The 15,765-nt window shown below is 40.7% G+C and overlaps 1 protein-coding gene across 1 annotated transcript in view; it reads right to left on the bottom strand.

Annotated features, from left to right (window-relative positions):
- Positions 1-12,656, bottom strand: part of Atg4a (autophagy related 4A cysteine peptidase) — a 25,829-nt gene extending 13,173 nt beyond the window's left edge. The window contains exons 1-6 of the mRNA XM_059250067.1: positions 12,550-12,656; positions 12,156-12,266; positions 8,766-8,837; positions 6,749-6,847; positions 1,630-1,731; positions 1,376-1,448 (exon numbers count right to left, since the gene is read on the bottom strand). Of these exons, the coding sequence (XP_059106050.1) occupies positions 1,376-1,448; positions 1,630-1,731; positions 6,749-6,847; positions 8,766-8,837; positions 12,156-12,264 (455 nt within the window). The 5' untranslated portion in view covers positions 12,265-12,266; positions 12,550-12,656. The remainder of the gene's footprint in view (positions 1-1,375; positions 1,449-1,629; positions 1,732-6,748; positions 6,848-8,765; positions 8,838-12,155; positions 12,267-12,549) is intronic.
- Positions 12,657-15,765: the final 3,109 nt, after the last annotated feature.

The following is a 15,765-nucleotide window of genomic DNA, read 5'->3' as shown; positions in this document are numbered from 1 at the left end:
TCTCTGGATGTGTCCCTACTGCACTTCCAGAATACTGCCAGTTCCTCACTCAGCAGAGGCAATGGCGCCCAGAAGGTACTCTGATTAAGGCAAGAAAGTGGACTCAGTGAAGTTGCACTGGTAGCAGGGAATAAAGCCAAGATACAAGTTTTCCTGGGTCCCCAGGAAATCCAGACTACTCACCTCATATGCACAGCTCCAAGCATGCTATTCACTGAAGACTGGTTAACCGTTGAAACAAAGCCCCTTCTCTACTTTATATGGAGCCATAATAGTGAGGAATTGAAATATACTATGCCAAAGGAGGCCGAATGATCTCCATTTTCTGATCCCTACATCTAGCCCCAGGTTCTGGCTGCCAATTTCATTTATTTATTGAGCACTTACTGGGTGCTTATATGTAGTAGGCAGTTTTATGGGCTACTGTTACAGAATGAACAAGACAAATACAGTCTGCCTGCATGAAGTTTTCCTCCACTGGCAGATTGTCAGGAAAGAGAGAACTACAAGAGATGCCCTACAGATGTAGGTACTGATGGCACTCATCCCATTTACACCATGAGCCCTCTACCTCATCTCTTGTAGCAGAAGACAACTTGTGGAATATAAAGTGACTATTATGAAAGTATCACCTTAAACCTGCTAACAGATGACAAACAAATCCCAAGACTCCCTTGGAATTTGTATCCTCCAATAGGTAGTGAGCTCCTTGAGGCAAGGACTGTGTCTTATCTCTGTGTACCCAGTACTTAACACAGTAAAGGCACCCAGTAAATGCTAAAAGAATTAGTGATGTTTTAAGAAAACATATTTTATTTAGGGGGAGGTACATGCTATGGTACGTGTGTGGAGGTCAGAGGACAACTTGTATGGTTGGTTCTCTCCTTCCACCACGGGGTTCCCATGGATCAAACTCGGATCATCAGGATTGGCAGCAAGCACCTTTACCCACTGAGTCATCTTTCTGACCCATTAATGAGCTCTTTATTCCTATACAGGATGGGAGTCTATTTCTTGCCTAAGCCAGTTAAGCCCCTGCCACTTAGTATGAACCTATTAACTTCAAAAGACCCTCAGGCCGATGGTTCCCTGGCACATGAACAGCCATCTGTAGGGTGAGAAACAGAATGAGTCCTGGAGTACAGCCACATCTATTAATACCAGTGACTACAGCTCTGATACACCAAGACAGAGGTCTACGCTTATCCACATCAAAGAAGTAGCTGAACAAAATGGTAGAGATGGCTGACGGCTTAGCGGGAAGATGGGATTGCAAGCACACACTTAAGCTGTTGGGAGGTTTAGTTGGCTGCAGGGAGCGGGGGGAGGAAGCATAAGAGCAAGTAGAACAAGCAGATACCAGACTTTTACTTACTTTAACACCTGTGCGACTGTATTTGGTCCAAACCATTCACCAATTGATTTCCCTTCTCCTACACCCATTTGTGCTGTTTTATATGGAAAAATTAACAAATTAGCAAAATACCTTTTGTGAGCCACAGACTCCTGATTTTTTTTTTTTTTTGACATGAAAAAAGCAGACCGACAATTTAGTAAAGTCACATATAAGGCAGGAAAGGAAAAAGCTCATAGGCATTACTCTGAAAAGTACAAATTTGATGATCTTACCCATCTGATGGATTGAATAGCAACAGTCCTTTCGATCTAGGAAACACTGCAGAATCCTTTGGTATTCTTTGGGTTGTTCTTTTTGTTTCTCCCAGTTCCAATCTTTTGCGGGGAGGGGAATAAAAAAGGGTTAAAATCAGCCATAGCTGTTTATTAACAGGCAACAAAATTAGAACAAGAGAGCTACATCCAGAAGGTGGGAATGGTGAAGCTGGCACATTGCTAAGCATCTTTCCTTTAGATAGTAGATGCTGTGAAACTGACTTCTAAGGGTCTAGTGGGTAGAAAGTAAAAGCCAGGGCTGGGAAATGTAGATCACTCATCTAGCATGTATGGCAAAGCTAAAAGCTGAGGATGAAGTTCACCAGAGAATTGACTTGCCCCAAGGGCAGGAGCTGGCCAACAATCACAACAACAACAACAGCGTCACAAAGGTATTTCCTGGCAGCCACACTTCGAGGATATAACCTAGACGCCATAGTGTCTCATCTCTACACAAACAGCAATGGCTTTTGTCCTTACATTCTGGCAGCATGGCCAAAGGGTCTCATGAGGGGAAGTGCAATTCTGACATAGAAGAGTTCATGTGAAAATACTCTACACAATTCACTGCTAAGGATGTGTTTTTGAAAATTGTATACTGAGAAGGGAAAGAAAAAAAATACTGTAATATCAGCATTCAGGAGGTTGGGGCAGGAAAATTTCAATCTCATGGCCAGCCTAGACTATATTGTGAGTTCAAGATTAGCCCATGCTATATACAACAAGACCTTTCTTTCAACAAAACAAACAAACAAAAACCAACCAGCCAACCAAACAAAAAACAGGAGGGAGATGATTCGATTGGTAAAGTGCTTGCCAACATGAGGACCAGAGTTTGGAAACCCAGCACCCACGTAAAAAGCTCAGTGCAGTAGTAGTAGTATGCACCTATAATCCAGTATTGAGAAGACAGAGACCCTGGGGAGACAGGCCACCCTGGGGGCTGGGTGGCCAGCTAGTCTAGCCAAATCAGCAAGCTCTAGGTTCAGTGAGAGACTCTGTCTCACAAAACAAGGTGGAAAGGGACTTAGGGAAGATATGTTAACCTCAGGTCTCCATATGTGCACACACACACACACACACACACACACACACACACACACACACACACCTGCATACATGCAAATAGCCACTCATGGTGACATATGCCTGCAATATAAATACTCTGGGATAGGGGACAGAGATAGGAGGATAATGAATGAATTTGATGCCAACTTGGGTCACAGGATCAGTTCTAGAACATGAGGGCTACATAATAACAACATATCTCAAAAAAATACATGCTAACAATTTTTTTTGCACCAATCTTTTTCTAATACTGGGTATAGAAGCCAGGGCCTTGTACACAACAAGCCCTCTTCCACTCAACTATGACCCTGGCCCCATTTTTATAACACTTTTTTTTTTTGTTTTGGATGCAGGTTTCATCATATGGCCCTGGATGGTCTGGAACTCACTATGTAGACCAGGCTGGCCTCAAATTTGTAGTGATCTTCCTGCCATAGCCTCCTAAGTGCTAGGATTATATATATAAGCCACTGCCCCTAACTTTCAACAGCATCTTAAGAAAAATTCACAACAAGCTTAAGAAAAACAAAACAAAACAAAATCTGATAGGTGTTCATAGTTTCCTTAAGATCAAAATACATATCACCATGGTTTTAAGGATCTCATCTATGCCTTAAACAAACAGAGCCCCCAAATGTGACAGGGCCCACATAGAACCTACTGAAGAGAACTGCAAAAGGCTACAGAATCACCTCTCAGCTCTAGGAACTCTGTCTAAAGGGACAGATTTGGGCAGGGGGTGGGGAGAGTAAGCTTGCATCCAAGACCTAAATTTCTCTCTGGAGGGTCTCAAAAGAGTCTGAATTAACAACTTTGGAAATGTAACTGAGACTACAAGCCATCATCTCTGGTTCCCTCAGTTCCCTTTTGCTCCTAGTTTCTCTGAAACTAAGTCTTAAGTTTCAGCTCTATCATATCCGATAGGGCAAACCACAGCCAACTTATTTTAGTAGTTATTGAACTATCTGGTTCTGGGGAAATCTTGATTAACTGGCTGCTAAGGACCACCAAATACTTTCTGATGACTGCCACATGAATACCTCATCTTAATTTTAAAGTGATTGAGTAAGAAAGAATAAAAAGACTTTTGCAAAACGACCTCTTCTAATTTATTTTAACTACAAGATCTATCCAAATCCTTCCTGCTATTTGCCTTTATGCTGAAACAACTGTGACTGCTGCCTCTGGGGATTTTCCAGTGTGCCCCTACTTCAAGAATTCACTTTCAGAAAAATCACCTTCAAGTTTTTAAATAATGAATTAAAAGGATAGTAAGATAACTCAGCGGGTAACAATGTGTTGCCAAGTCCAGTGACCTGAATTTGGTCTCTGTGGTGATATTATGTCCCCCAAAATATATCGTGCACCCTAATAAATTTATTTTAAACAGAACAGCCACTAGACATAGAGGCCAGAAAATGGTGGCATTCACACCTTTAATCCTAGCATTCCTTTTGGAGGCAGAGAGCCGTCTGGATCTCTGTGAGTTCAAAGCCACACTGGAAACAGCCAGGCATGGTGACTCACACCTTTAATCCCAAGAAGTGATGGCAGAAAGCAGAAAGGTATATAAGGCGTGAAGACCAGAAACTAGAAGCTTTTGGCCTGGTTAAGCTTTTAGGCTTTTGAGCAGCAGTTCAGCTGAGACACATTTGGATGAGGATTCAGAGGTTTCCATTCTGAGGAAACAGGATCAGCTGAGGAATTGACGAGGTGAGGCTGTGGCTTATTTTGCTTCTCTGATCTTCCAGGATTCACCCCAATACCTGGCCCCGGGTTTATTTTTATTAATAAGACCTTCTAACAATTGGTGCTACAGGTCTCCAGGACCCTCATGGTTGAAAGAGAGAACTGATCTCCACACTGTGGAGATCAAGCACACTGTGGTACAGAGTGTACACACTCACATGCACACACACAGAATAAATAAGTAATAAAAATAACTAGTAAGGATGTAACCAGGAAATAAAAGCAATCCAATCTCACAATGACAAGTATTGCATGCTTTCTCTCATATGTGGAATCTAGAGAGAAAAAATTAAGGCATGAAAATGAAACAGGGATTAAGGGGGGAGGGTGAAAGAGGACAAAGGAGATGGAGAGGAGGGATAAGGAATGGTAACAGAGGGTCTGGAGAGATGGCTCAGTGGTTAACAGCACTATACTGCTTTTGCAAAGGACCCAAGTTTAGGACCCAGAACACATGTCAGGTAGCTCACAACCATCTGTGACTCTAGCTTCAGGGGATTCAATGCTCACTTCCAGCTTCTGCAGGCACTACATTGATGTGCACATATGCACGTACACACAAACATACATAGAAATATAATATTAAAAACTAAAAATAAAATCTTTAAAAAAGGAATGGTAATAGAGAAAGTGACTATGGTCAAAATATAAACAATGTATGGAAATGTCACAATAAAACCTACTTATGGTGGTATTTTATTTGTACTGAAATGTGATTTTAATTGTATGTTAATAAATAAAGTTGCCTGGAGGTCAGAGCTATTAGAGCCATAGCAAGAATGTGGCGGTGGTGGCGCACGCCTTTAATCCCAGCACTTGATAGACAGAGCTAGGTAGATCTCTGTGTGTTAAAGGATACAGCCAGCATTGGAGACACACACCTTTAATCTCAATACCAACCATAGAAGACCTGGAAGTCTATACAGACAGACAGTGACGAGGCAGTCATGTGTTTGGGTTTACAACCAATGAGAAGGCAGAACCGAAAGACTATATAAAGACATACACACAGGAAGTAGGTCCCTTTCGGAGAGCTCTCTTGGCTGAAGCAGGAAGGGTAAGGCTCTTAGTTCTGACCTCTTGGCTTTCTTCTCTGAATCGGCTCTGTGTTTCTTATTTAATAAGACGGTTGGTTACATCTACACCTACTACTTTGTACAATTGATATATGCTAATAAAATGTGGATTTACCCCTTAAAACAATAATAAGTCTAGATTAAGAAGTACGTATAGAGTACTTGCTGGGCACAGAATCAGAGTATAAGCATTATAATCTCACATCTACACTGCTTGGCCCTGGACAAATTATCTCACTGGTGTCTATCCAAGATCATTCTACAGAGGTCCATGAAGAAGCATGCATATGTCCCAGAGAAAATAAGAACAAGAATTACTAGAAGGGTCTTAAATAATGAAGCCGCCCTCTGCAGAAGCTAATTTAAGGATTTCTTCATTATCAAATGGACATACTCAGTGAACAAAACCCAAAATAGTACTAGCTTCCTCATTGAGCACTTCCTTTAGGTCACTTATATCCTGAGCTAGATGGGTATTTTAAAATAGTTAAGAAACGGACTGATCACCACACCCTTCTTCCTGTTTTCTTTGTTAGCTTTTCATTTTGTTTTGTGTATTTCTTTTGTTTTATTTATTGAAACAGGGTCTTGCTCCTTAGTCAAGGCTGGGTGGAAACTTAGTATGCAGGCAAGGCTAGCCTCAAACTCACAGCAGTTCTCTTACCTCAGCCTTCTGAGGGATGGGATTGTAGGTGTAAGCCACCATGGCCACGGCTTTGTGTTTGGTTTGGTTTGTGTTTTGAGACAGGGTCTCTCTAGGAAGTTTTGGCTGTCATGTCATTCTCTAATAGACCAGGCTGGCCTCAAAGTCACAGAGCTCTGCCCACCTCTGCCTCCTGAGCACAGGATAACCACCAGGCCCAGTTTAGAGCCACGGCTTTTTTATCTGACATTATCTGATATTTTTAACGACCCATTCCAACAGTAGTAAAAATGGAAATTCTAAATGACACATCTGCCCCAGGTTAGTTCTGTCCCCGGAAAATAACTCTCCCTTGGTGAGTCATAAGGAAGTATCAGCTCTTTCCTTCTCATGATGGGCTTGGTTGACTTTTTAGACCACCACTTGAGCTGTTAGAAAGCAATTTGGGATCTGCAGTTTTGTTACTGAATGTTCTTAAACCACAGCAACAAGTGATATGGCAGATGTCACTGAAACCATTTGTAGAACAAATGGAACTCACCCCTTCCCAAGTGTCTACAGATAAGGGCCTGAGCCAGCATCATCTGTCCACAGCGCAGCATACATCCCCAGCCGGCATCAGATGAAGGGCCTGTTCCCCCTGTTGGCAAAATGGATGGGCATGAAAATGTGCTCCTTAAATTAATCTTTTCTCAATCATCAGCATATTTGAAACTACAAACACATATACATGTACATGAACTCTGAAAAGAGAGACAATAACTACACTTAGAGCTCATACAGGGTTTGAATATAGGAGTGAAACTTGTAAAGGCAATGCAGAATCAATAGAAACAGATTCTACAGTCGAAGACAAAGCAAACAAATGAACTAAACATGCCCCTTGGGGTTCTTGCTTGAAGACTTCAGAGCATGCATGCTATTTTGGTAAGTGACTATCATGGATAACTAGCAACAAGGAGATTACCTTGACTAAAGCACAAATACTACCACCAAGGATAGACATCAAAATGATCAAAGACATATGAAAGGCTCTTGACTATTCTAAATGTACTTAGTGAAGTTTGAAACAACAACAAATAGATGAAAGAACTCTAGATTAGGCAGAAGAGTGATACATAGTTATACAAGCTAAGCCTCATCTATATGTTGAGGATAATAGAACATACTCTGCCTACTATTAGTGGGCATTATAAGAATTAAATGAGAAAATATTTAACAGTTCTAGACCCCACATAGGATACCTGGTATTGTGAATATGGTCTTATATAAAATGCTATTGATAAGTTAGAAATGCATTATGTCTTTAAAATATACAAAGCCAGTTAATAAATGAGACCATGGGTCCCATTTTAAGAAGATTTGATGTAAAGTTAAAGTCACACATGTGGCCAGGATGAGTTCTACTAGGGTCCTATTCGAAAGGACCAACATAATCAGATACGTTGATTTTGTTTTCCGACTCAGAAGTATGATCTCAGAACACTAGTTTCAAAAAAGTGATCACTCTTGACAAACAAGTGGGCCAAGTTATCCTCCCTCATCCCAACCCCTTTGTTGTAGGGACTGAAGCAGCATTGCTATGTCAACACTAAGGGGAGCGGATGGATTTTGGACCTGGAAGGAGAACCCTTAGGCTCTTGCTAATGCTGGGATTAAGGTTAGATCAGTGCAGAAAAGGTAGAGTGAGGCCCACATAAAGACAAACCAGCTCTTTACAAACACTGTCAGAGTTGACTAAAAAGTTGCCCAGCTTTGTAAAGGTCTCTTCCCCCAGTGAACATTAACCGTTTAGGACCCCAGGACACTAAAGATTATTCTTTTGTGTTACTACTGCTTGTAAAACAAAGAAAATGTTTGTGTGGACTTCAGTTTGGGCCCATTACAGAAAGGTTAATTTCACTCCAATTACTAGGTCCAACCTTGATCAGACAAGGTTCTTTTTAGGAGAGTAACTTCTACCACTTTTAGACTCTTTCCCCATCTTTCCATGACACTAGGGGGTGACTACACTGCTCACATTTTACAAATCCTCTCAGATGGAGCAAACTCACTTATGGAATTGTTCTTTTCTTTTCCCCTAAATGGCAGCTAGGGACAGACTAGGATAAATTCTAAGGAAATCTCTCTTAATTTATCTCTGAATGTCAAAATGCTCTCATTTTATGAGAAAATAATAGAAGGAATTCTTTTCTTTCCTTCAAGGCCCAAGCCTCTTTAACAGTCAAATAGTACCATACAGCAGTGAAAGGTAATTTAATAGCTAGATATTACCCAATTCAAGCTGATTGAATTTTTTTTTAATACCATCTGTTGCATGAACACTTGAAGGTGGGTCAAAATGACTAACGGTTTAACACTACAACGCCATGGAACCACATGTGATGGGCTACTTCCACAATGACAGTTTGGGATAAAATGGTAAACTTACCTGCTCCCCTAAATCAAATTCTTTGCCACAGTGAGCTGTTAACTCTGAGGTTTCTGTGATGTCATTGATAACCTCAGGCAAGCTATCTACAAGGAAGAGAGCACAGCACAACAAATGATATACCTACCAATCGGTGAAAATTTCCTTCTGTATGTAAACCATAGACGAGCACTTATATCAGACAACAGCTTAGATTTTTCTGTAATTAAATGTGAAATTAAAATTAAATCACCATATCCCATCTAAAAAAATGCCTACATTTGACTTCTATGCCAGCAGCAAGCTTATTTTCAGACAGCCAAACGAATGTTATAGAACTAGGGAAAGTCACAGGCAACCTAATCTCATTTGAGTCTAATAATTTCAATATTTCTCTTTACCTTCATTTTCACCAGTGCTACTCTGCAGGCTCATCTAATGATATATTATATTATATAGCATCTTCATAGTAGATGCTTCCTGACTCCTTCTCAATGATTTTCAAGATCCCAACAGGTATTACCACTGAGGTCATGCCCAAATGACAAGAAATAGGAAAAGCAAGTATCTTAGATAATCCACTAAGGCAGTCACCTCCAGCCTGAATGACGATAGTATCAGTGCCCATCATGTATTATCTAAAACCAGGAGTTCATATGTTTGGAGGAGGTTCATGTGCAGAAACAGGGGTACAAATACATACATTTAACTAAAAAGGAAATGCTCCTGCAAACTGTATAAGAACTTTATCCACAGTACCTAGGGTCCTATTTTCATGTAAGTGAATGTATAATAACACAAATATCTTGCATACCTTTTCAAAGCATATTCCTTGCATTCTATGATGCAAATTTCCTTCAATCACTACAATTATGGCTTCTTCATTTCCTCCCATACTTGGATATGGTTCTGTCTTCTCTAGTCATCTCTCTCCCTCTTAATATCAATATGTATATGTGTATTCAGTATAGCATTACAGTCATTGTGTTTTCAAAATCAAAATGGAAATTCAAATTTTACCCATAGTTTCTAATTCCATCTCTTTGAGTAAATAAAAAAAAATTAGAGTTGTATGTATTTTCTTTCATTTTGTTGTCCCCAGTGCCTAGCCCCCATTTTGGGAGATGGATAATGTTTAAAAGTAAGAGTTTTGGGGCCTTGAAAAATGGCTCAGTGGTTATGAGCACTGTCTGCTCTTCCAGGGGACCTGGGTTCAATTTCCAGCACCCACATAGTGGCTAACAACCATCTGTAGCTCCATTCAAGGGCATCTAATGCCATCTTCTGGCCTCCTGGTGCACAGACCTGAATATAGACAAAATACCCATACACATAAACTAAATAAAATTGAAAAAAATAAGGGTTCTCTTTTCTTGTCTTTTAAAGCACCACTTTCAATAGGATCTAATGTACTCTAAAATGGCTTCAGAATTGCTGAGGATGATGTTAAATTTCTGATTCTTCTATCTCTATCTTTCTAGTGCTGAGCTAACAGGCATGGCCACCAGTCCCAGTATATGGGGTGTTGGGGGATTGAATCCAATACTTGGTGCATGTTAGGTATTCTACCAACTGAGCTACAGACCCAACCCAAGAGTATGATGGCACATTCTTATAATCCTCGTACTCAGAGCCTAAGGCAAGAGAATTGCAAAATCAAGGCCAGCCTGGACTACAGACTGAAACCTTGTAGCAGGGGTGGGACTTAATTTGAGTCTGCTACCTACTATATATATAAATTTATTACTCAAATTTTCTGAGTGTCTGTTTTTTCATCTGTAAAATGAGAAGTAGCAATACCTATTTCATTGAGGAGATGTATCCAACAAGATATTTCGAATAAAGTCAAAATATATACATACACACACACACACACATACACTTATAAAGCACTTAGTTGATAATCTAGTATGCAGCAAGTTTATGCCAAATGTTGCTATTATTATATGCCTGACCCTTTAAACATTCACACAGGTCATGCTTGCCTCTTCAGGTGCTATACGTCCTTCCAGCTTGGCTTTATGCTAGGGAGGAATTTGACCAACAAAAAATTCAGTTTGAAAGGCATTTCCCAGGCAGGCATAGTGTCAAAGGCCTGTAATCCCAGCACTTGAGAGGCTGAAGCAGGAGGATTGCTGTGAATTTGAGGTCAGCTTAGTCTACATAGTGAGTTCTAGAGTTCCAGGTAAGCTTGAACTATAGGGTAAAACCCTTTCTGAGATAGATAGATAGATAGATAGATAGATAGATAGATAGATAGATAGATAGATAGATAGATAGATAGATAGAGATAGAGAGATAGAGAGATAGAGAGATAGAGAATGAATGAATATGTGGTACCCTAGATTTTCCTGTTGTTTGGAAAGTAGAACTAGAAAAGATCCTCCTCAAGCCTTCACTTTAAGTCCTGGAAAAGGAAGGAAAGATTCAGAAAGAGAAAGTCCCTTTCCCAAGTTAGAGTTAAACAAAGTCTCCCTGATGGGGGCAGGGATTCTCAACCTTCCTAATGCTGCAACACTTTAATTCAGTTCCTCATTTTGTGGTGACCCCCAGCCATAAAATTATTTCATTGCTACTTCATAACTGTAACTTTGCTAGTTATGAATAATAATACAAATATCTGATATGCAGGATATCTGATATGGGACCCCTGTGAAAAGATCATTTGTCCTCCAAAGGGGTTGTGACCCACAGGTTGAGAACCACTGGGTTAGAGTTAAAGTCTCCCTAATGGTTAGCTTCATGATCTCTCCACTGTTCACAATTCTCCAATAAAACACTGGGGCAGGAAGACCAAGGCCTAACTTTTTCTCCTACTCTTTGATCAGCTTCCTCCTATCTCTTAGTCTATGCTAAGGGCATATTACTTCCTTGGGAAGTAATACCTCTCAGAGCTGCCTCTTTTCCAGCTCAGGCTTTATACAGATGTCCTTATCGATTTCAGAGCACTGGGTCTTTTCCACTCTTTCAGAATGCTGTGGTAAGTGGGAAAACTCAAGCCTCCTTTCCATCTACTGCAAATAACTAGAAGTTATATACAAAACCAGAATCAACTGGGACGGTGCAGTCATTACAAGAAGATCTGAAAGAGAAGATTTCTTGTGTCTGATATTGTTTCTGAAAGCCGTGGCTTATGTGGAAGTCCCTGGGTGTTTTGTCTAGAAGCATGAAGATATGATAAGAATAAGAAATATATAGCCCAATGACTAGATACTGGTTAGTAATACTATGAATAAAGGCATGTTTTTTTTTGAATCTCAAGTCTTCTGGAATGGGAGCAGGGCTTCTTTACAGAAAATAATAAAAATGCATTGCTTTTGCAAATTGTGCAAATAAAATCCCATATCATGTAAATGCTTGGCTAAGGCCTCTCAAGGCCTTGGAAGGCTGTGCAACAACAAGCAAGGTAATCTGCCTCAGAGTAGTGTTAGCCCTTATCAAGACAATGTTTTGTCAACCCAAGAAAGAAAATGAGAAACCCTTAACCCCAGGCACCCACCTCAGCTGGGGCCTCTCTGATCAGTGCTGCCCAGCTTACCTGTTTTAAGAAGATGCTGCTTCCCCAAGATCCATACCAGCTCATCTGTATCCGGGAATTCTTCTAGGTAGTCAGTGAAAATAGTAATCTGGTTTTCATACTTGGACATAACTAAAGGAAAATGAAGGAGCATAAATGTAATTTCATAGACAGGGCTTATTTCTATGATTCGCTGATTTCTACCATTGTCCTGAAAGTAAAAGGTCATCAGCTTGACTCTAAAGGAATATTTAAATAAGTGGGCACACAGCAAGCACTTGACTGAGCTACTTTCTCAGCCTATTTATGACCTATTTCTCATGGTTTCATTTAAAATGATATCTGAAAAGCCACATGCCCAGAATTACTTTAAAATTCTTTCCTTCATGGGCCTCCTTCATAAATATCCACTTACCTAGCTTCTCCCCACAAAAGCAGACCAAGGTAAGACAGTAATGGCTCCTGTCTGTTCACAGGGAATACTACGAGCTTTCTATGGTGAGATTTCTAGCAGCCAAGACCTTGGAGGGGGCTGTGACAAGCCTGGAGAATGTACTATTGTCAGGATGATAACACTGTAGCTAGAAGACTCGATATTTTTACAGTGCTTTTATTTTCCATCTTACTCACATATGGCTCCTACAAAGAAGGCTCTTGAGGCTGACTATAAATAGAACTTGTTCTTGAGATTCACAAATGGCTATTGTGATGTTGTGATATAATAAGAAATATATATTTGCTCGCTGTCCCCATTTTCTGGCACACAGCTCTGAAAATCCCTGTAATTTCCTGAGCACTAGGATGTCAGACACATCTCCTTTTTTTGTTCTAGTATTTGGTCTTAAATCCTAGTTCCAGACATGGAGCTCCTAAACCCTTGGAATTTCATAGGTTATATATAAGGGATGATTCCTATTCCTGATTATTTCTTGTAACTGAATAAGTAACAAAGTTAATTCTGACTCATCAGGGATAAATTCTGCAGTCTCAATACGTAAGACCACTCTTTCAGCATACTGGGAGTCAGTAACTATGTTGAGAGGTTCTGAAAAGTCCATTAATACCGTCAGAATAGCATACAACTCCGATTTTTGGACAGAATTATAAGGACTTTGAACCACTTTACTTAAATTTTCTGATTTGTAACCCGCCTTTCCTTGTTTGTTTGCATCTGTATAAAACGTAGAACTGAAGAGCACCTTCAGTTCTAATAAGGCCATTCTTGGTGAGCACTCAGATGGGTCTAGTCACCCGCAAGACTCAGCAGGGATTAAAAGCGTGGAAGCTGCATTCCACCCCCACCCTGCAGGAAGGGGAGAGAGGACAGAGATTGAGTCAAAAATAGCTCATGCCTACATGATGAAGCTTCCATAAAAAATTCTTGAGTGCTGAGGTTTGGGGAGTTCTGGATATGTTAAATACATACTGGTGCCTGCAGAGGAAATAGAAAGCTTCTTGCCTCTCCCACTTCCCGTACATATCTTCTGTTTGGCTATTTATCTGCATCCTTTGCAATGTTGTTTTTTTTTTTTATAATAAATGGGTAAACGTCAGTAAGTACTTCCCTGAGCCCTGTGAGCAATCCTTGCAAATGATTAAGCCACAAGTGGGGAGGAATTTGGGATAGTAGTAATAGGAACCACACTTTATAGTCAGTTAATCAAAAGAAGAGGTCACAACTGGTATCTCAAGTGTGGGCAATCTTGTCAGGCTGAAATCTTACCTATAGAATTGGACCCTAATGCTAGGCAGATGGACACCATAAAATTAAATTAAATCATCAGACACGCAGTTGGTGTTTGCTAAGGAACTGGTATATGTTGAGAACCCACCCCCTCCAGACACATAGGCTTTCAGAGGTGCTGAGTGCTGAATGTCAGTAGCAAAAGCCAGTTTTCCTAATATAATCATCTATAGCTTTCTCTCAAGATAAAGCAACCAAGTGAAATCAAGCTAAATTCCATGAGTTACTCTTAGAGCTTACAACTCTGTGATCTGAGAGGTGTTCAAGTGGACATTCACATCTGTGGGAGGGAGGAAGAGGTATGCTAAAAGATTCAAGACTGACATGGGTAGGTGTAGGGGTCCTGCCTCCAAATTGTTTCTAAGTAATTTTCTTCTGAAGCAAAATAATATTATAGGTAGTAAATATGTTTTAAGCCAGCATATCAAAATCTGTTTTAATGTAACCAAAAAAAATTGATAGCTGTATTTCACAATTTGTTTCTATTTGCATGAGAAATATTTGCTGTGAGTTAAAAGCAAAGGCATCCATTACATCCCATCTCTTAACTTTTGAAAGCTCCCTAGCCCCTCTCCAAAAGGAAGCTAAGAGAGAATAGGGAACCTTTTGTTCAGCTCCGAGTAGCTACAAGGACCCTTCCAAAGCAGTCTCTAAGTGTCCCATGGGTGTATTTTCCTGTGGGAGTGGCACTGTGGGACATGTTTAAGTCACATGAAAGGCCAGATTGTTTGCCAGATTTGTTTTCTAAATCAGAATCATGCTGTCTTCATAGAAATAAATGCTCCTAGGTATAGCGGAGACCTTGCCAAGTATGAAGGCAGGTGTCTCTGCTCAAAAGACTTTGCTGGAGGTTGAAGTCACAACCCGTGCAAGCACTTTTGGAAACACAGTTAAGTAGGAGTATTTTCTTGAAACATATTACAGAATTCTCATCTTTCAGGAATGTCAGTAGCCTTTCTCCATCCGTTTGTTTTCCTTACTAAGATTACAGTCTCTGTAATAGTGTTTCACACTTAAAGAAGTTAGCCATGGGACGGCTATCTCATTCCCCAGAGAGCATTCTGCCAGAGAACCTGTGCCCTCTTAACCTCTCTGCCTCTGGCCTCAGGCCCTGGCCCACACACAGGAAATACCAGGCTAAAAATGATCTTTCAGGTCAAGCCCTTCCCAGGGGGTGGTGGGTGACAGAGGCAGGGTAAATCACATGGTGTACCTCTCCATCCCACCCGAGATCCATTACAGACAAGAGAAACCAGGTAGAAATGAACACCCAGTACTCTTCCAGAGTAAGAAAAGATAATTTTTGAAGTAGCTTGAAAGGAGCATGGGAAAATGACAGCCTCCCAGGCATACTGGATAGAGTGAGGACAGGTGACACTACCAATGTACAGCATGTATGCACAGAAACCTCGGATCTGTTTTTAGTATGGACTGAAGGAAGGGATATCTCTATTGCCAACTCTGCCACAGTGAGTCATTGGCCAGCTATCTGGTCAATTTGGTACAGCCCTTTAAAGTCTGCGACAACTGCCCTGCTTCATTTAGGATGGCTCTGAATGAAATGGTAGCCAAAGAATTTGACTCTGGCTCTTCACCCATTCTCAAGCTGTGCTAGGCCTGCAAGAAGGTCATTAGAGCTTCTATTTGTATCCTTTCTCCGCTTAGAAGACAGACTCCCAGAATGCAGCGTGTCTGTCCTCGGTAAGTCCTGAGTCAAGGCTGCACATATGGAACAAACAGAAGATGAGTTTGACAGAAATGGCAGGAGTGGCCCAGAGTCTAGCTGGAAGTGCACCTGGGAAAGGAAGACTAGGTCCATCACCAGGAGAACTCAGACAGAAGGCAAAGCCACCTGGGAAGTGTTTGAAGTAGTAACAAAAAAAAAAA

The sequence above is a fragment of the Peromyscus eremicus genome, chromosome X, assembly GCF_949786415.1.
Source record: "Peromyscus eremicus chromosome X, PerEre_H2_v1, whole genome shotgun sequence".
In the NCBI taxonomy this organism is placed as follows: Eukaryota; Metazoa; Chordata; class Mammalia; order Rodentia; family Cricetidae; genus Peromyscus; species Peromyscus eremicus.
This window is presented reverse-complemented; position numbering and strand designations above follow the sequence as displayed.